Source organism: Acomys russatus, chromosome X (genome assembly GCF_903995435.1).
Source record: "Acomys russatus chromosome X, mAcoRus1.1, whole genome shotgun sequence".
Lineage (NCBI taxonomy): Eukaryota > Metazoa > Chordata > Mammalia > Rodentia > Muridae > Acomys > Acomys russatus.
The window spans coordinates 47,242,694-47,260,827 of record NC_067169.1 but is presented as its reverse complement, the minus strand read 5'-3'; the positions used below and the strand labels follow the sequence as shown (position 1 = coordinate 47,260,827).

The following is an 18,134-nucleotide window of genomic DNA, read 5'->3' as shown; positions in this document are numbered from 1 at the left end:
AGCACTGCATGAAACAGACATGGTGGCACATGCCTATAATTCCAAAACTTGGGTGATGGAGGCATGAGGGTCAGGAATTCAAGATCATCTTTGACTAATACAGTGTGATGGGTCAGGCTAAGATACATGATACTCTATAGAAAAAAAAAAGAATAAAGGAAAGAAAAGAGTAGCTATCCCCAAAGACCTTGATCATTTCCTTATAAGCTGTTTGTCCAAAACAGGTGGGATGAGAAGGCCTCTGAGAACTCTATAATCAATGACAGGCAGAAAAATGCTCTAACAATACATAGAAAACTTGGGGCCAGAAGACCTGAAGGGGTCCTAGTTTCACTGCAGGTTCCATAAATACTTCTACCTTTATGTAAAATAGGCTTAGGACCCTCTCTTCTCTAGCACACTCACCTGATGCTAAAGAGCTAATAAGAGACCCCCCTCCCACCCCACCTACTTGTAGCCATTCTTGAGCAGGGCCAGGAGGAACCATGGTCCATATACTTCCTTCTAAAAAGAGCTGGGCTCTCAGGTTCCTGTGAGGGCCTCGGGAAAGCAGTAGCATCTCTGAACTCTGAAAGGGATATGATTGGACGCACACAAGTGGCAACTTGAAGAGGCTGCTTAGTAGCAGGACATGGTGAGTTATATTTACAATCCCAGTAACTTGGGAGGCTGAGGCAAGATGATAAGTTTTATGAGACCAATCTCCTTTTACACCTAGTGAGTTCCAGGCCATCTTGTGTTATACACTGAAATCTTATCTCAATAAACCAAATAAATAAAATAAATACACATACATACATACATACATACATACATACATACATACATACATACATACAAAAACCATGGGGTGGTACAGTCAACAAACACATGTAAAATCAAGATCAGAAAAGTTTAGCTTTCTATGCAGTGACTCAGGCCATTCTTCATTACAGCTGCTGCTACTACGATACACACACACACACAGAGAGAGAGAGAGAGAGAGAGAGGGACGAGAGAGAGGAGGAGAGGGAGAGAGGAGAGGAGAGAGGGAGGAGAGAGAGGAGAGAGGAGAGAGAGAGAGAGAGAGAGAGAGAGAGAGAGAGAGAGAGAGAGAGAGTCTTTTGTCTTTTACCAGTGTCTCCCATGTCTCATGCAAGACACTTACATAAACTGCTGCTGCTTCTGCCTCTCTACATCTGTTGCTAAACATCTTCCAAAGGCTTCCCCATGCTGAGTATGGTAGCACATAACTGCATTCACACTACTCAAGAAGCTAAGGAAAGAAAATGGTCAGCTACAGAGTGACATCCTATCACAAAACCAAGTTGGGCATAGAGACTTAGTAAAGTGGTACAGGCATGTAATCCTGCACATGGTCGACAGAGGCAGTAGGATAAGGAATTCAAGGTCATCCTTGGATCCTTGGCTATATATTGAGCTTAAAGCTACAATGGACTGAGTATTGAGATCCTGTATCAAATGCACATTACAAAATAGAAAGAAATTTTGTATGTCTCTAACAATCGCAATCTAGGGATAGTTTCTTCTTGAGGTTTGGGGAGCTACTTTACTGAAGATTAAAAATAAAGTCTGCAAGCTCAACATGTCTATAAAAACATGTAATCATTAGACAGAATTTTGTTTGTTAGTTTTTCAAAACAGAGTTTCTCTGTGTAATAATAGCCTTGGCTTTCATGAAACTTTCCTTGTAGACTAAGCTGGCCTCAAGCTCACAGAGATCGGCCTGCCTCTGCCTCCCGAGTGCTGGGATTAAAGGCATGCACCACCCACCACGCCTGGGCTATTGGATGGCTTTGTGAAACCATTAAAATATTCTTTTGTTGTTATTGTTCCGGTCTCACGTACCTTAATGCTGGCCTGCAACTTGTTTTGAAGCAAAAGATGATCTTGCACTCAATCACAGGGCCTGTACCACCAAAGTGGCTGAGGTTTACAGCATATACCACCACACCCATCTTATGCGTCAAACCCAGGGCCTTTTCATACAAAACAAGCACTCAACCAACTCAACTACAACCCCAACCCAAAGTGTACACTCTTAAAAAACTATAATGCCGGGTGTGGTGGGTGCATGTCTTTAATCCCAGCACTTGGGAGGCAGAGGCAGGTGGATCACTGTGAGTTCCAGGTCATCATGGTCTACACAGCGAGTCCAGGACAGACAAGGCTAAACAGAGAAACTCTATCTTTAAAAAAAAAAAACTATAACAAGGAGTGGTGATGTTTATCTATATTCCTAGCACTTCCGGGCTTGAGGTCAGACAATCTCCCCAAGTTCAAGGCCAGTGTGAACTACACAGTAAATTCCATGCCACCTTAGAATATCAAGAATCCTGAGAAATATAATCTTAAATGTACACTTACCTAATCATTTTTTAAGTGATATATTTTTAGGGGGTAAAGAAGTAGAAATTCTTATGTGCAAATCACTGTGCCATAGAAAAACCAAGGTATAAAAATGTAACATATGACAAATATAAATAAGAAATAATATGTTAAAGTTGTGTGTTTTTGAAAGATGTTCTCTGTGTTAAACATTCTCATGTTCAGTGGGGCATTTTACAAAATGAGGAAAATAAAAAACAAAGCCCTATTCTTCTTTTGTTTAACTGTACATTACTTTCCTTTACTGACTGGCTTGCCTACACTCTTTCGACCAAAAGCCATTTTGCAACTGGTAGATCCCATATGAGGACCACAGAAAAATGAGAAGCTGCCAACAAAGCAGAGGAAACTGGCTTTATGATGCAGAAACTCAATTCTGAGAAAGACACTCATTCCAAACACCATTATTCAGCTTTACACAACTAAGTCATCTCTAGGTTAGCTGCCTAAGAAAATTGTTCCTAAAAAGGAGGAAGATACCAATATTTCAGAGTCCATGAGGTTCACGTCCAGGGCCACTTTCTAAATGCTGATATACAACATGGGATTCAGAAGCAAGTACTGGACCAAAGACAGACAGAGAAGATAGGAAGTAAAAGCATATCTTTCCTTCCGCTGTATCAATGTAACATACCTTCACATCAAATTCATAATTTCATCACCTTTGGTCTTGGTTTATAGGTCTGATGCAATATTCCTACAATGCAGAATCCGTTGAAAGCCCAACACTAAGCATGGAAATAGAGTATGTGGTAAGAAACTCCCTGGCCAGAAATTATTCTTCTTTCCACCCAAGGCCACACACACAGTTTTCCCAGAACAGGGACAGGAGTACACCAGTGACTCAGACAAGAGGAAAGCTTAGTAATCTAAGACTCAAAATAAAGATAATCCCATAGCCCAAAAAGGGTTGTTGTATGAAGAGAGGGGAAAATAAGATCTTGTTTCCTTCATATCTTGGTCATCTCCTTCCCTGATAGAAGTATGACCATTCTAAGGGTCTTCTATTCTCTCTGGAGTCAACAATAGCCAAAAATAGCCAGCAAATCTAGTCTTCAGGGTAGACTGAAAGGCCTTGCCCAAGGATCACTGTCAATAGCTGTTTCTCTAAGTCATTGTCCCCACAGCAGGGCTCCTGGAAATACTGATATCTAGAAGAGAAAAGCATCCTCAACGTCATTTTATTTTTTTTTATTTTTTTTTATTTTGGTTTTTCGAGACAGGGTTTCTCTGTGTAGCCTTCACTGTCCTGGATTTGCTTTGTAGACCAGGTTAGCCTCGAACCCACAGCGATCCTGCCTCTGCCTCCCAAGTGCTGGGATTAAAGGCGTGCTCCACCATGCCCAGCTGTTGTTACACAAGCATCTTCCTATTTTCTTTAAGAGTAAACACATTATCAGAATATCAGTTTCATATATAAAGAAACTAAGGTATGAAAATTATTTGTCCCAGGCAGAGGCTAAAAAACAGATTATCTTTCTTTATTCAGCCTACTACTGCTTCCACTGTACAATTTCTACTAAAAAGCAGGAAAATGGGGATGGGGGCGTTGGCTGGAAAGGTGAGTCAGCGATCACTTGCTGTTCTTGCAGAGGACGCAGGTTTAGTTCCCAGCACCTATAGGGTGGTTCACAACAAATCCTTAACTCCAGGTCCAGGGGATCTGATGCCTTCTTCTGACCTCCCCAGGCACCAGGCACACAAATGTTGCACAAGCAAAACACTCACACACATAAAATAAAATAAGTAAACCTGAAAACAAAATTTTAAAGCAGGAAAAAAAGACAGTGAGAGACAAATGCCTGATACTGTAAATGCATTAAAAGCTCTACTTTTCTAACCTAATCTGAGGCCTAGGAAAAGGAGGCAGACGGGCTTTGACTCAGCTCAGAAAAGTCAAGTAAAACCTAGGCATACAACAGGCACAGGCCAAGGCTTGGCCTTACTAATTGGAAGGCTTTACCTACTCCAAAAGAATACTTTCAGATGCTGAGAGCCCTAGCCCTGCCCCATCTCCTATGCCTTCTATGCCAAACAAGACCACACTTAAGCTGTCAGGGAGCTTGGTAAGAAACTAAAGAGGGATAACTATGCAGGGACAAGAGGGAAGGAAAAGATAAGAAAGCTGGGCGGAGAAATCACGATCATTCCAGAGCTGGCTCCTGTGTGTTCTCTTCCATCCTTCTCACTTCCCCTTCCTCCTCCTGTCAGGGCTCTAACTAAGGAGAAAAGTTTCCAGGTAGCACTGCAAAAACCTGAGGAAGGCGGTCTCTGTTATGAACAACAGGAGATGAGGTGAGGTGAGGTGGGGATCTGAGGGGGGCAAAAATAGCCAAATAAGGTCACTCGCCTCTCGCCTCTCGACTCATAGGGAATCGTGAGGAATGGTTCCAGAAGGTGACATCACGGGGAGGAAGCCTTTAGTCACTGGTTTCCTCTGGCAACTGGCCTTCGGCCAGGAGGCAAACTCCCAACAGTAGGAAAATGCCTAGGTTACTGCAGAAAGACAAATAGGCTAAATTGTTCCCAGACTCACTTCAACGGCTTCATGAGCAGCTCTCCAAGTACCCAAAGTAGACAAGTAAATGGCCAGTATTAAGCATATGCTCGGTTCACCATGCCCAAGAGACCAAGGGCAATAAAGAACCTGGGAAAGGAAGTTTTACGTTTCTTTTTCTTTCTTTCTTTCTTTCTGTTTGTTTTTCTAGACAGGGTTTCTCTGTGTGACCTTGGCTGTCCAGGACTCGCTTTGTAGACCAGGCTGGCCTCTAACTCACAGCGATCTCCCTTCCTGAGTCCTGGGGCTAAAGGCATGTACCACCATACCCGGCTCCTATATTACTTTTGGGTTTAAGTAAAAATCACATTTAAAGCATTGTCATTCTCTTTGAAGTATAAACAATGATGGTCTGGCCAGGCAGTGGTAGCACATGCCTTTATTCCCAGCAATTGGGAGGCAGAGGCAGGCGGATCTCTGAGTTTGAGGCCAGCCTGGTCTACAGAGTAAGTTGCAGGACAGCCAAAGCTAGACAGAAAAAGCATGTCTTAACCACCCCTCACCCTGCGCATAAAACCCCAATGATGGTCGAGGAGTTTAGTTTATTTTAAACCCATGACAATAGCAAGGCCTCGTACAGCTTAATGACAAACTGGATGTTCCCTTGACACCTCCAACCCCATATTACAAATTAAACATTTTATCAAATAATAAAGGACCTTGAAGTGTACTTAATCAAATACCCAGTCTGAGATTTTTGAAAAATACTGGACCTAGGAATGAGGGCCAATTAGAACGAAATGGTAAGATCAGAAACTACTTAGCTATCTTAAGAATAGCATGGCTTTTCCAGGCTTGTTGGCACATGGCTTTAATCTTAGAATTCAGGAGGCAAGGGTAGATCTCTGTGAGTCTGAGGCCACTCTGGTCTGCATGAAAAGACCCTGTCTCAAATAATAACAATGGGGCTATATTCTCCATCCTATATTTCTAAGAACTACCAGAACTAAAGAGAAGAAAATGCTGACCACGCCCCATAGATAAACATTATTCCCTTTCACAGGTGTTGGTCCCTATTATCTCCCAAATAAATAACCAAGCTGTAATTTTTCAGGACTCTACTTTGCCCTGTATCCCCAAATGTTCAAACCTCAACTCTTCCCATAATTTGCCTCAATCAGCATCAGAGTCCCACAAACTTTCTATCACATTTTCACAAGTGAAAAATAAATGTGTAAACAATATTAGGTCTGATGCCCGGCACACCTGAAAAGATGTATCTGAAAAATCAGCCCAAAATTTGTCTCCAAGTTCAGGATGCCCACATCATAGGTAGGTAGGTCAAAAAAGCATCGTACTCCTCCAATCTGTCACAACCACACATCGAGAAATCATCCCTCCCTTTTTTCCACCAAACACCTCATCTCACAACAACAAAGCCGGGGAGGGGGGGATAGCAAGTCTTCACTAAGTTCTACTACTTGACTTGGTTCCAACAGAAGCATGAAGGAAGGAGCCATTTCTCATTGTATGCGCATGTAGGTGTGCGTGCATGCATGTGGATTTCTATGTGCAAACACATGCCACAAATTACATGCGGAGAACCAGAGGATAACCTCAATTATCTGACCTAGGCTTTCCCTTATTAAGGAGAGTATCTTGTTTCTGCTACTTCACTCCAGGCCACTTGGCCCACATGCTTCCAGAATTGCCCTGTCTCTGCCTCCCATCTTGCAGTAGCAGCTTGGAAATTGGAGATGAACCCTTAACATGGGTTCCGGGAATCCAAACTCAGGTCCTCATGCTTGGAAAAAGTAGCATGCATTCCACCCACTGAACCATCTCCTGGGGCCATTTAGAAACCTACTTGGGCAAGAAAAAGAACAGATTTTACTAGAATTAATTCACTCAGTTTCACAAACCTCAAGCTACAGTATCTTTCACAGACCTTTCAGAAGTTTTGTCAATGAAGAAAACTATTCCAAAGGGCACTGGCCTAAGACCACCTGGTTTGCCCCTTATACAAAAATCTTATCATTTTTCCACCCAGAATGACTACTGGCCCCAAGTGTGTACCTCTTTAAGGCCCCACTAATGTGCTAGTAGTAAACTCCTTATTAAAACCTATAAAAATGCAATGTGTTTTTTAATCAAACTGTTGCTAAGAATAAGTTAGCCCCTAACTCTCCAATTAAATGGGAAAAAATTTAAAGGCATAAATTGCATTCTCTACTCATTGTATTTATATTCCTTATAACAATCATAACAATCAATAAATTATGAAAATGGAGCTCCTAGTAGATTGTTGGACATATTAATAATAATTGGTGGTGACATTTATATAACAGTATTAGATGCTAGACACTTTATATAAATCATCTCACTTAATCAGCACAACACTAAGAAGCAGGTATTAGACTTAAATTACAGTTGAAGAAAATAAGGCTCTCAAGTAACATACTGAGGTATATTTGTGCCATACCTGTGGTCTTACCTATTTGAGAGGCCAAAAGAGAAGGACCACTTAAGACCAGGAGTTCAAAGACCAGCCTGAGCCACCTGGTATGACTACACACACACACACACACACACACACACACACACACACACACACACACACACACACACAAATCCAGGCATGGGTGGTAACACATGCCTGTAATTTCAGCACTCAGGAAACAGAGGCAGAAAGATGGTTGCAAGTTCAAGGCCAGCCTATTCAACAAAAGAACACCTTGTCAAAAAGCAAAAACAAACAACAACAAAACACAAGTGAGGGACTGTAGAAGGGTAAATAAGGAGAAGGGGGCCGGCGATGGAGATGGAGAGGGGAAATTCATAGACTCTAGAACCAAACAGCTTGGATTCACATTCCGGTTATGTGGCTAATGAGTTACATCTTGGGTACACTCCTTAGCTCCTTTTCCTTTTAGTTCTGGAGATGGAACCCAGGGCCTTGGGCATATAAGGGACAATTCATTGGTCACTTGAATTCACAGCTGGAATCTGAATCTAGGCAGTCTAGTTCTGGCATCTGTACCCTTTAATGGTTTACCCGTTCAATGAAAGCCTGAAAAGTCCTGTTTTGGCTGACTACCTTCTTGCGACTGGACCCACTAGCAAAGCACCTAGAGGTGAGTGTTGAGAGCTAAGGTCAGTTGAATGCAAACTATATTAAAATGGTTGCTCCAGCAGCAGATGTTGTCATGAAAATTGAAAGACACATGTTCTTCTAACCATAGTGTTCTACCATAATGTTCTTTTAATGCAAGAGACAGGTCAAGCTTGACTTCAAAGAGGTCAGAGCTTGATAGGCATGGAGGTACAAGTCTATATTCCCAATACTTGGGACATATAGGCAGGAAGTTCAGAAATTAATTCAAAGCTCGATTAGGTTACATAGCAAGTTCCAGGCCAATCTGGGCTACATGAGTTGTTTCAAAAATAAAAATAAAAAGCAAAGCCGGGCATGGTGGTGCATGCCTGTAATCCCAACACTCAGGGAGGCAAAGGCAGGTGGATCTCTGTGAGTTCAAGGCCAGCCTGGTTTACAAAGCGAGTCCAGGACTGCCAAGGCTACACAGAGAAACCTTATCTCAAAAAACAAAACAACAACAACAACAAAAACCGCACACCCTGGGTTATGGTGGTGCATGCCTGTAATCTCAGCACTCAGGAAGGCAGAGGCAAGTGAATCGCTGTGAGTTCGAGGCCATCCTGGTCTACATTGTGAGTCCAGGACAGTCAAGGCTACACAGAGAAACCTTGTCTCAAAAAACAGAAACAAAAACAAAAACCCAAAAAACAAACATATATATATAAATTTAAAAAATAATAATCAAGGGCAGTGAGATGGCTCAGCCAGTAAAAGGGCTGATGACCTGAGTTTAACATAGTAGAAGAAGTCAACTCACTCTTTAAGCTGTCCTATGACCTCCATACATGCCATAGACAATGCCACATGTGGATGTTCGAGCACACACACGCACACACACATGTGCATACAAACACATACACATAAATAAATTTAGAGGATTCAAAACACTTTATCATGTAGTGATCACCTGTAATCCCAACAGTTGGAGTGAAAGCACGAGAACAAGCAAGGCCAGCCTCAGCTACATAACTAAGTCAAGTTCAGCCTGGGCTAGAAATCCTGTTGCAAAGAAAAACATGGCTCTTAGGACAGTAAGGCCTTCCATCTCAAGTTGGAAAATGGGCAACTATCTTCTCGCTATGTTTCTTCAACAATCTGTCTTCTACCACCCTTCAGAGCCAAGCTAAAACATCTAGGAAGTGCTACAGAGTTCCAAAGTCCAGGACTTGAACCATCTCCATACTTGCTCCCAAGACAGAGTTTTTCTGTGTAGCCTTGGCTGTCCTAGACTTGCTCTATAGACCAGGCTGGCCTCGAACTCACAGAGATCCGCCTGCCTCCTGAGTGCTAGGATTAAAGGTGTGCGCAGCCACCACTCAGCTCCATCTCCATCTTTAAAAGCCCCTGGTGATTACTGTACAATAACTAGCATGAATCAGAAAACACTAAGCTTCCTCCCTTATACTGGCATCAAGGCAAGATGTCCTGGCCAACTCAGATCTGTACCTCAACATACTCCTGTGAAAAACCCTGGTCAGTCTAAAACAACTAGCTAAAGTGAATCTTCGGGCTAAGGAAGCTTTGGGCCACTCCAAATGTGGATGCATTTATTTAAAATGCTGTACCCCAGGGGATGGAGAGATGGCTCAGTGGTTAAGAGCACTTCCTGCTCTTCCAAACATTCTGTGTTCAATTCCCAGCAACCACATGGTGATTCATAACTATCTGTAATAAGATCTGGTGCCCTCTTTTGGCCTAAAGGTGCACATGCAGGCAGAACACTGTATACATAATAATAAATAAATATTTTTAAAAAGAGGAAATGCTGCACCCCATGGTACCTAGTCCAGAGCTCACTGGTCGTACACACCTTAGAAGATTCATATATCTTCACCATCTTCTTAATATCTACCAATATATGTCACTACTCGAGTACATTTAGAAACAAATTTGAGTTCTACAAAGAGAGTCCAGGACAGCCAAGGCTACACAGAGAAACCCTGTCTTGAAAAAAAACAAACAAATTTGAGATAGACCTTCATACTTCCAGCTGGACGTGGTGGCATAGGCCTGGAATTCCCTTACTTGAAGATGAAGTAGTAAGATCAGCATCCTCTGAACAAGTTCAAGGCAAGCCTGGGCTATGTGAAACCTGTTTCAATCAAGAGAGCTTTCTCTGCCCACAAAAGGAGGCTAGTATCTCCCTAAGCTTTCAGCAAAGCTAGAGGAAATCTATATGGTGCTGTCAAATAGGCACTGTAAAATGTGAGAGGAAGAGAAAGCTGCAAAGGTACTGGGGTTTTTTGTTTGTTTGTTTGTTTGATTTTTTGCTTTTGCAAAGGTACTGTTTATTTGTTTATGAAGATAGAGCTTTGCTATGTTATTGAGGCTGCCATTGAACTCACTGTGTTGCCTACATTGACCTCTACCTCACAGCATCTTCCTGTCTCAGTCTACAGAGTGCTGGAATTACATGCAGAAGTAAGAGCACCCAACTCTCATAAAGCTTTTCCTGCTGGAGAGAGCTCTTTAATAAACTTACCAAGTTCAGAATGTAGTCTCAAATTGGTTTCCTTTTTTGTCTTGGTAAAGAAAAATATGGAACAGCCCAAAAGCCATCATGCCAGTATCACTGGCAAAATCTAATGCAGTGAACCAGAACCTCTACATTCTAAACTGGTACCCAACAAACACTACTGCAGAGGCATAGAGAGACAAGTCAAATACCTTTGAGCAAGCACTATCAACTCTGTATCTCTAATACCCCCTGGCACATCACAGGTGCTCAAATTCTAAAGAATGTCTAAAAGAACATATATGAAAAGAAGAGAGACAAGGCTATACCACTGTGCCATCAAGGCTGTCAAGAATATCAGTATTAGAAGGGTCCCGAAAAGATACTGAGAACCAAGAGAAAAGAACTGGCTAATGGCCTACATTATTTGTATAACTTTTCTGTTGTTTTTTTGAGGCAAGATGTCATGTAGCCCAAGCTGGATTCAAACTCACTATTTGGTGAGGCATAACCCTAAACTCCTGATAGCCCTGCCTCTACTTTTGGAGTGCTGGGATTGCATGCCTATACCACCATGGCCAGACTCATTTCATCAGTTAGAAGCTTATTTTTGTTCAATTTTGCTGCCGTGAAATGTTGAACACAATTAATTTAAACTAATTTAACTGTATATATTTGTAGATTTAACAAAATGTTAAGGAACTTGAGACATGTAAGATATTAGTCAGTCTTCTGCTTAATATGACAACTTAAGATATTTTTAAGAGACTGAATCAGGAGAGTCTTATGCATTCCAGGCCAATCTGGACTAACAGAAACTTTGGGTTTCAAAAACCAAAAACAAATACATATATATATATATGTGTGTGTGTGTGTGTGTGTGTGTGTGTGTGTGTGTGTGTGTGTGTGTGTATTTTAAGTTTATAAATAGATTCAGTCAAGATTTAGAATTTCAGCTCTTGGCAGGTATCTATAAAGTCACAGAACTTCTCTAAAGGTCCTGGGAATATTACCAAGGAAATTTTTTTGTTTTGTGTTTCTTTGTTTTTTGCTTGTTTGTTTTGAGACAGGGTTTGTTTGAGACAGCCCTGGTTGTCCTGAACTCACTTTGTATACCAGGCTGGCCTCGAACTCACAGAGATCCACCTGTTTCTGCCTCCCAAGTGCTGCCGCCACCACCACCACCACCACCACCAGGCTTCAAGGAAATGTTGTGTTTCTTCAAATGTAAATAACACACACTAAATCTTAAAAAAAAAAAAAAAATCAAAGAACCTCTCAGCTCCTTATGTAGAAAGAAAACAAATAGTCTAAGTTGAGTTTTACTTTCTATTTCCCAACACCCACTATGCAAGTTCATGAAATGCTGAGCTAACCCTCCAAACTAAGAGTTCTTCTACCACAAATTAGAACCTGGAACTGCAAAGTTTTTCAGCTCTATCAAGCATGAAGTAAGAGGGATGAACAACAAATCCAGTCAATTATGAAAAAACATCCTATCATGACCTGAGCAACAGACACAGCCCCAAAGAAGACTACCTTTGTACTGTTTGTTTGTTTGTTTGTTTTCCTTCATTAAATACAGAAGAATGAGGTGGGGTAGCAGAGAAAAAAGACTGGGAGTTAAGGAAAAACACATGATAAACTCAGTTCTATCTTTCAACAATCAGAGTCAGGTCTATCTTTCAAAGATCAGAGTCAGAGTAGCCATGAAAAGTTTGGTCCTGATGGTACTATTGGTAGCCAGATCTCCCCCCTCCAGGGACCCTGAGTCTAGAAATTCCAGTGGGGGTGGGGGTGGACTCCCAGGAATATACAATGGAACCTAAGAAAGACTGTTGCCAAGCAACACTATTAGAACAGAGTTCAGAATAATTGTAGCTGTCATCACTTCTCATCCATACAGAATTAGATTTGGAAGCATGAGGAAAGACTAAATGACCTCTAAATGTCCCTTCCATTTCCACAATCTAGTAAAGCTGCTGGATCAGAGTAACAGACTGAGGAAAAGTCACCACTTGTTTTTGTTTGTTTGTTTGTTTGTGTGTTTGTTTGCTGTTAGTTTGGGTGGGGGGATGGGGTTTAGACAGCCTTACTCTATAACTCAAGCTGGCCTCAAACTCGCTACAATCGCCCAGCCTCACAAGTGCTACAATTACAGGCATGAGCCACCATGCCTGGCAACACCACCGTTACAGGCACTTAGAAAATAATGCAATAATCAATACCACCCCATCACTGGCTCACAGAGCAACCTTTCTCCCAAGATTAACATAAGAGTAGAAACCATTTTGTGCCTTGACATTTCCTTCCCAGTGCAAGAGATTTTTTTTTCCTGGATAAGCATAGATGAAATCCCCAAGATGGTTCCTATTCTGTTCTCTACCATCTATATTACAAAGAGTTCAGCAAATTGGAAAATTAAAAAAGTGGAAAAAAGCCAGACACTGTGACCCTCATCCGTAATCCTAGCATGTGGGAAGCTGAGGTGAGAAGATACAGAGTTCAAAGTCATCCTTAGCTATATATCTAGTTCAAATGGAAACTGGGCAACAGGAGACCCTGTCACAAGCATAAAAGTGCAAGTGGCCTCCGGGACGGCTCAAAGCTGACTACTTGAGTCTGAATCCCAGATTCCACAGTGAAGAAAACTGACTCCTGAAACTTGCCCTTTGATGTACACATGTACACACACATACATACACACACATAATAATAATAATAATAATAATAATAATAATAATAATAATAATAATAAATAATACTCTAACGTGGTGAGAGTCAATATAATTTCATCAGTCAAGATGCAGAAGTTGGATTGCCTGAAATCAATGCCAATTTGGGCCGCACACCGTGACTCTGTCTCAAAACAAATAAGACAGCCTCAGGTTTTGTAACCACACCTGTAATTCCAGCAATTGGGAGGCAGAGTCAAGGAAATTGCTATGAGTTTTAAAACAGCCTATTTTATAGCTGCCCCCCACCCCAGGGCTACACAGCAAGAACCTGTCTCGAAAAAAGAAAGCAAGACATGGGGAAGAGGTGGTGGAAAGAGGAAGAAGTCTCTTACTCCACCTTCATTCCTGATCCCTTGCCCCACCCTCAAGTCTACAGGCAGGGCTGGTTCAAGGGTTAGAAGCCTGAAATTCTGCCCCCTAGTCGCCAAGTACCACTTTAGTGCCACTTCAGTGGCTCAAGCAATGCTAGGAATGGCAGGAAAATAAACAATTCATGCAGCCCCTGTTAAAGTTTAGCTGAATGCAGACCCAGAAGTGTTCAAATACTTCAAGGAGATGGGCTCTGTGTCTGCTACCATGGAAGGTACCATCAAATGGGCACTGGTCACTTTTCCCCTGACCTGCTCATGATCCAGAGCAAAAATCCCAGGAAAGCAATTTTTCCAAGACTGACCCCCTAAGACCAAGAGCCAAGTTGTAGCCTTCCTGTTGGTATGCAGTATATCACTCATGGTCATCCTCCCTCATCACCAGTGTCAATGTCTCCATCTATGCAATGGAAAGAGTCGGAATTGCTAGTTGTTCCAAGTATGGTGACATATGCCTCAAATCCCAGCACTTGGGCTGTGGAAACCAGAGGATTAGAAGTTCAAGACTACCCTTGGAAACATGTGACGGTGTTTCATAAAAACCCTATGTAAAGCCAAATAAATAAAATGTAACAATAAATCATAAAGTTTGCAGTAAAAATTCAAAGTCTTGAGAATTCACAATCTTTTTTAGGGAATCCAAGAGAGTCTCCTAACTCTTTTAGATTAAAAACAAAACAAAACAGAGCTGGGCGTGGTGGCATGCACCTTTAACCCCAGCACTCAGGAAGCAGAGGCAGGTGGATTGCTGTGAGTTTGAGGCCAGCCTGGTCTACAAAGCAAGTCCAGGACAGCCAAGGTTACACAGAGAGACCCTGTCTCAAAAAAAAAAAAGAAAGAAAGAAAGAAAAAACAAAACAAAACAGGGGCTAGAGAGATGGCTCAGTGGCTATAAGAACTAGCTGCTTTTCCAGAGGACCTAAATTCAATCCCCAGCATCCACATGGCAGCTCAAACTGTCTGTAACTCCACATAGACATACGTGCAGACAAAATAGTAGTGCGCATAAAATTAAAAAAAAAAAAAAATATATATATATATATATATATATATATCCGTTAAAGATGGGATTGAAAAGGAAATGACCTTCTCAAAAAAAAAAAAAGGTTTATTTCTTTTCTTTCACGTTCGTGAGTGTTTTGGCCCCATGTAAGTCTGTGCACCACATCTGTGCTTGACGCTTAAGGCGGCCAGAAGAGGGAGTCAGATCCCCTGAACTGGAGTTACAGAAAGTTCTAGGTTGACAGGTGAACACTGAGAACAGAACTGTTGACCTCTCTTCTCCGTTCCCAGGAAAGATATTTTCAATTAGAATTGTCTTCTTTCCAGAAGGGATAGATGGGCTGGTCATATTGGGAAAGCCTGTGATCCTGGCACTCACAGGACTGAGCCAAGATGGCTAGGAGCTGGCGCCTGTGCTACAGTGTCGGACCTTTTCTAGAAAAACATCAAAGACCAGACGTAGGAAACTAGCAACCAGAAAAGCCAAGATATTTAAAGTAGGCTGCCCTTACTAGGACAGATTGGCTTTAACAGTGAACCTGACCCTAGCTAACACAAATTACACTAGCATTCTGTAGTTTCTTTTTTTTTTTTTTTTTCTTTAAGTTTTCCAAGACAGGGTTTCCGTGTGTAGCCCTGGCTGCCCTAGAATCACTCTGTAGACCAGGCTGGCCTCGAACTCACAGAGATCCACCTGCCTCTGCCTCCCAAGTGCTGGGATTAAAGGCGTGCGCCACCACTGCTGGGCACATTCTGTATCCTTCTTTAGTCATGCTTAAGCACACAGCAGAGAAGGAGCGGAAGTCGAGTTTGGTGGCGGCTCAAACCCACAATCTCTGAACTTAGGAGGGTCAAGCACATTTTATCTTGGGCTACACCATGAGTTCTGGACCAGCCTGGGCTAGAATCAGACATTCTATCAAAACAAATGTGGCTCAAGCCTATTATCTCAACACTGTGGAGGCCGAGGCAGGAAGATTGTCAAAAATCCAAAACCAACCTACATTACATGCCCGCCTAGGTTATAGGGTGAGATTCTGCCTCAGAAAGGAAACAATGGAAAAAACCTAGCTAAGGAGTAAGTGTGATAAGAAAACAGAAGGGAATACTGACGGGAGGAAGGAAACGTGCCAAAGGTCTTGGGGTGAAGGAGACTACATGAGGGAAGCTGAGAACGAGAACGAAGTATAATATGTATATACTTTCACATAGTATAACTTTACATAAGACAATGAGTCCCCGTCTCAAAGAATAAAAAAATAAAATAAAATTTTAAAAAATCTTAGGTGCAGTGGCTCACACCTTTAATCTCAGCACTCAGGGAGGCAGAGGCAGACAGATCTCTGTGAGTTCGAGGCCAGCCTGGTCTACAAAATGAGTCCAGGACAGCTAAGATAACACAGAGAGACCCTGTCTCAAACAAACAACAACAGCAACAAAAAACCCTTGGTGTTTCTTAAGAGTTCTGAGAAGGCAAGAGCGCTCAGCAGTGTAGCTGGACTACAGTACGGTGGCAACTAAACCTCAGTATAAACACAAAGACCTTCCATATGTAGTCACACTCTCCTCTCCTCCCATGCGCCCTCATTCAGTCTCAAGCATCTTAGTCACTATTCATCTCTACCAGGCTCAGGCAGTCCTAGGGAGATGGATGGGCTAGCAACGTGCAACATAGGAGCCCAGCAAGCTGCTTCACCTGAGAAACCCAAGTCACGGTGGTCATAGGGCCTTCCCGCACAAGGACCTGGCGTGACTTGCACAAAAGCAAGCAGAGCTCATTAGTCAAGCATACACCCCTCCCCCACCCCTCCCTACTGGGCATCCGGCCCCCCTAGGCCTCACTCCCCGGAGGCTTCTGCTCTTCAAGCAACAGCCAGTGGGGTGGAGACCAGATCTCGAATCAACCACCACACTAGTTAGGTGTGGCCCCCACAGGAGAAAACCCAACCCTAACAGAATCACCTTAAGGGGAAAGAGAGGCACTATTCCCACCCCCCCTCTCTGACAGGGATTTCTTAGAGGAAGAGAAAGCTGCCCTCTCTTCTAGTAGAGTGAGTGGGCCTCTCCACAGACTTGTGCCTAATGAAGTGTTCGCACCTCTGGGTAAAGTAACCCAACTGATGAACCCCTCTACATCCTCCTCATCTCCCAGGGGAAAGCAGTTGGGAGGCGAGGAGCGGTGGAAGGGGGCAGATCAGGAGTGGGGTGGGAACAGGGCGGCTGTGGGAAAGGTGGATGGGTGTAAGGGATCCGCCCTGAGCAACTTCCTCTCTCCTCCCTGTTTCTAGGTTACTATGGGGCTCTTCTGGGACAGTGGGAGCCTTGCTCCAGAAAGGCGCCAATTCCTGGGCAGGGGTAACTGTTTTCAGAAGTAGAGTCTTTTTCCCAGAGCTCAAGAACCCTTTAGAAAAGAGGACTATCCAGGCCCTTAAAGAGTTTCCACTGCCTCATCCCAGAGGCGGGGAAGTGGAACCTGAGAAAGGATGGCCCCTCCTTATCCACACTTGTAGTCTGGACACCCCTCACCCTCTGGAGTGCTCAAATTAGGGCTCCACTATCCTGTCCTTCCTGGGGCCTTAACAAGCAGCCCCGCACCCCCAGCAGGCCTGTGGCCAAGCAAGCCCGAAGCCATAAGGTTGCGAGGGTCACACTGGAGACCCCAGGGCCGACTGCACCAGTTCCCGGCACTCACCGTCTTCGGCATGGTGGCGGCAAAGGCAGAGGAGTTGGTGAAGTTTGGCTAGAAACTGGCGGGGTGCTCTGAGCGCGCAGTACACTTCCTTCGGCAAGGACTGGAGAACCGGGTGCTCAGATTGGGTCGCACTCTAGCGCCGGGCGACTGCTCCGCTTCCTGCTAACGGGCCACGACTTTACAAACCCCACCCAGGAAAGAGCCGCCCCCGTTGCGCGGCTCGCTTCTTTATGTGGCCCAGCTTCCGCGCCTCTCCCCGCCCTCCCGCCCGCCCGCCTGCCCGCGGCTTCGGGCATCGCCCCGCCCAGCCCAGCCCAGCCCAGCGCGGCCACTCCGGCCACGTGGGGGGCCAGGCATGGAGCCAAAACGCACTAAGAAGGATTCCCACTCCCCACTAAGGCCCACTTTGCCCCCTACCCCCCTTTTCCTCTCTGCCCCTAGCCCGCCAAGTTTTGACCATCCGACTCCGCCTCCAGTCCGAGCTAGAGCTTCACTGGGGGGCCACACCCTAGCAGATGCTTATGCAGCCCTTGACTCAAAGTTACCACTGTTGGGAACCTGTTGCCAATTTGAGCTGCCCTACTCCCTCTGTAGGCAGCCTTGCCGGTTAGAAAGTTGCCCCGTTGGTACATTTGAACTCCTCTTTTTCTCTGCGACTTCCAATCCAATCATGTCTAGCCTAAAATCCCTGCGACTACAGCAAATCCTCTGCTGTTCATAGTAGCTCCCCAGAGTTCTGCTACTCCTCAGGAAACTTCTCGACTAAACTTCCTCAGAGTCTCCTAACAGTTCATTCCCTTCTATAGGGCTCCCTTAATGTGTCACATTTCCTTCTAC

At 43.6% G+C, this 18,134-nt stretch overlaps 1 protein-coding gene across 1 annotated transcript in view; it reads right to left on the bottom strand.

Annotated features, from left to right (window-relative positions):
• The window catches only part of Msn (moesin), an 83,024-nt gene extending 65,516 nt beyond the window's left edge, over window positions 1-17,508 (bottom strand). The window contains exon 1 of the mRNA XM_051140946.1: window positions 17,298-17,508. Coding sequence (XP_050996903.1) covers window positions 17,298-17,309 — 12 coding nt within the window. The 5' untranslated portion in view covers window positions 17,310-17,508. The remainder of the gene's footprint in view (window positions 1-17,297) is intronic.
• Between the last annotated feature and the right edge of the window lie 626 nt (window positions 17,509-18,134).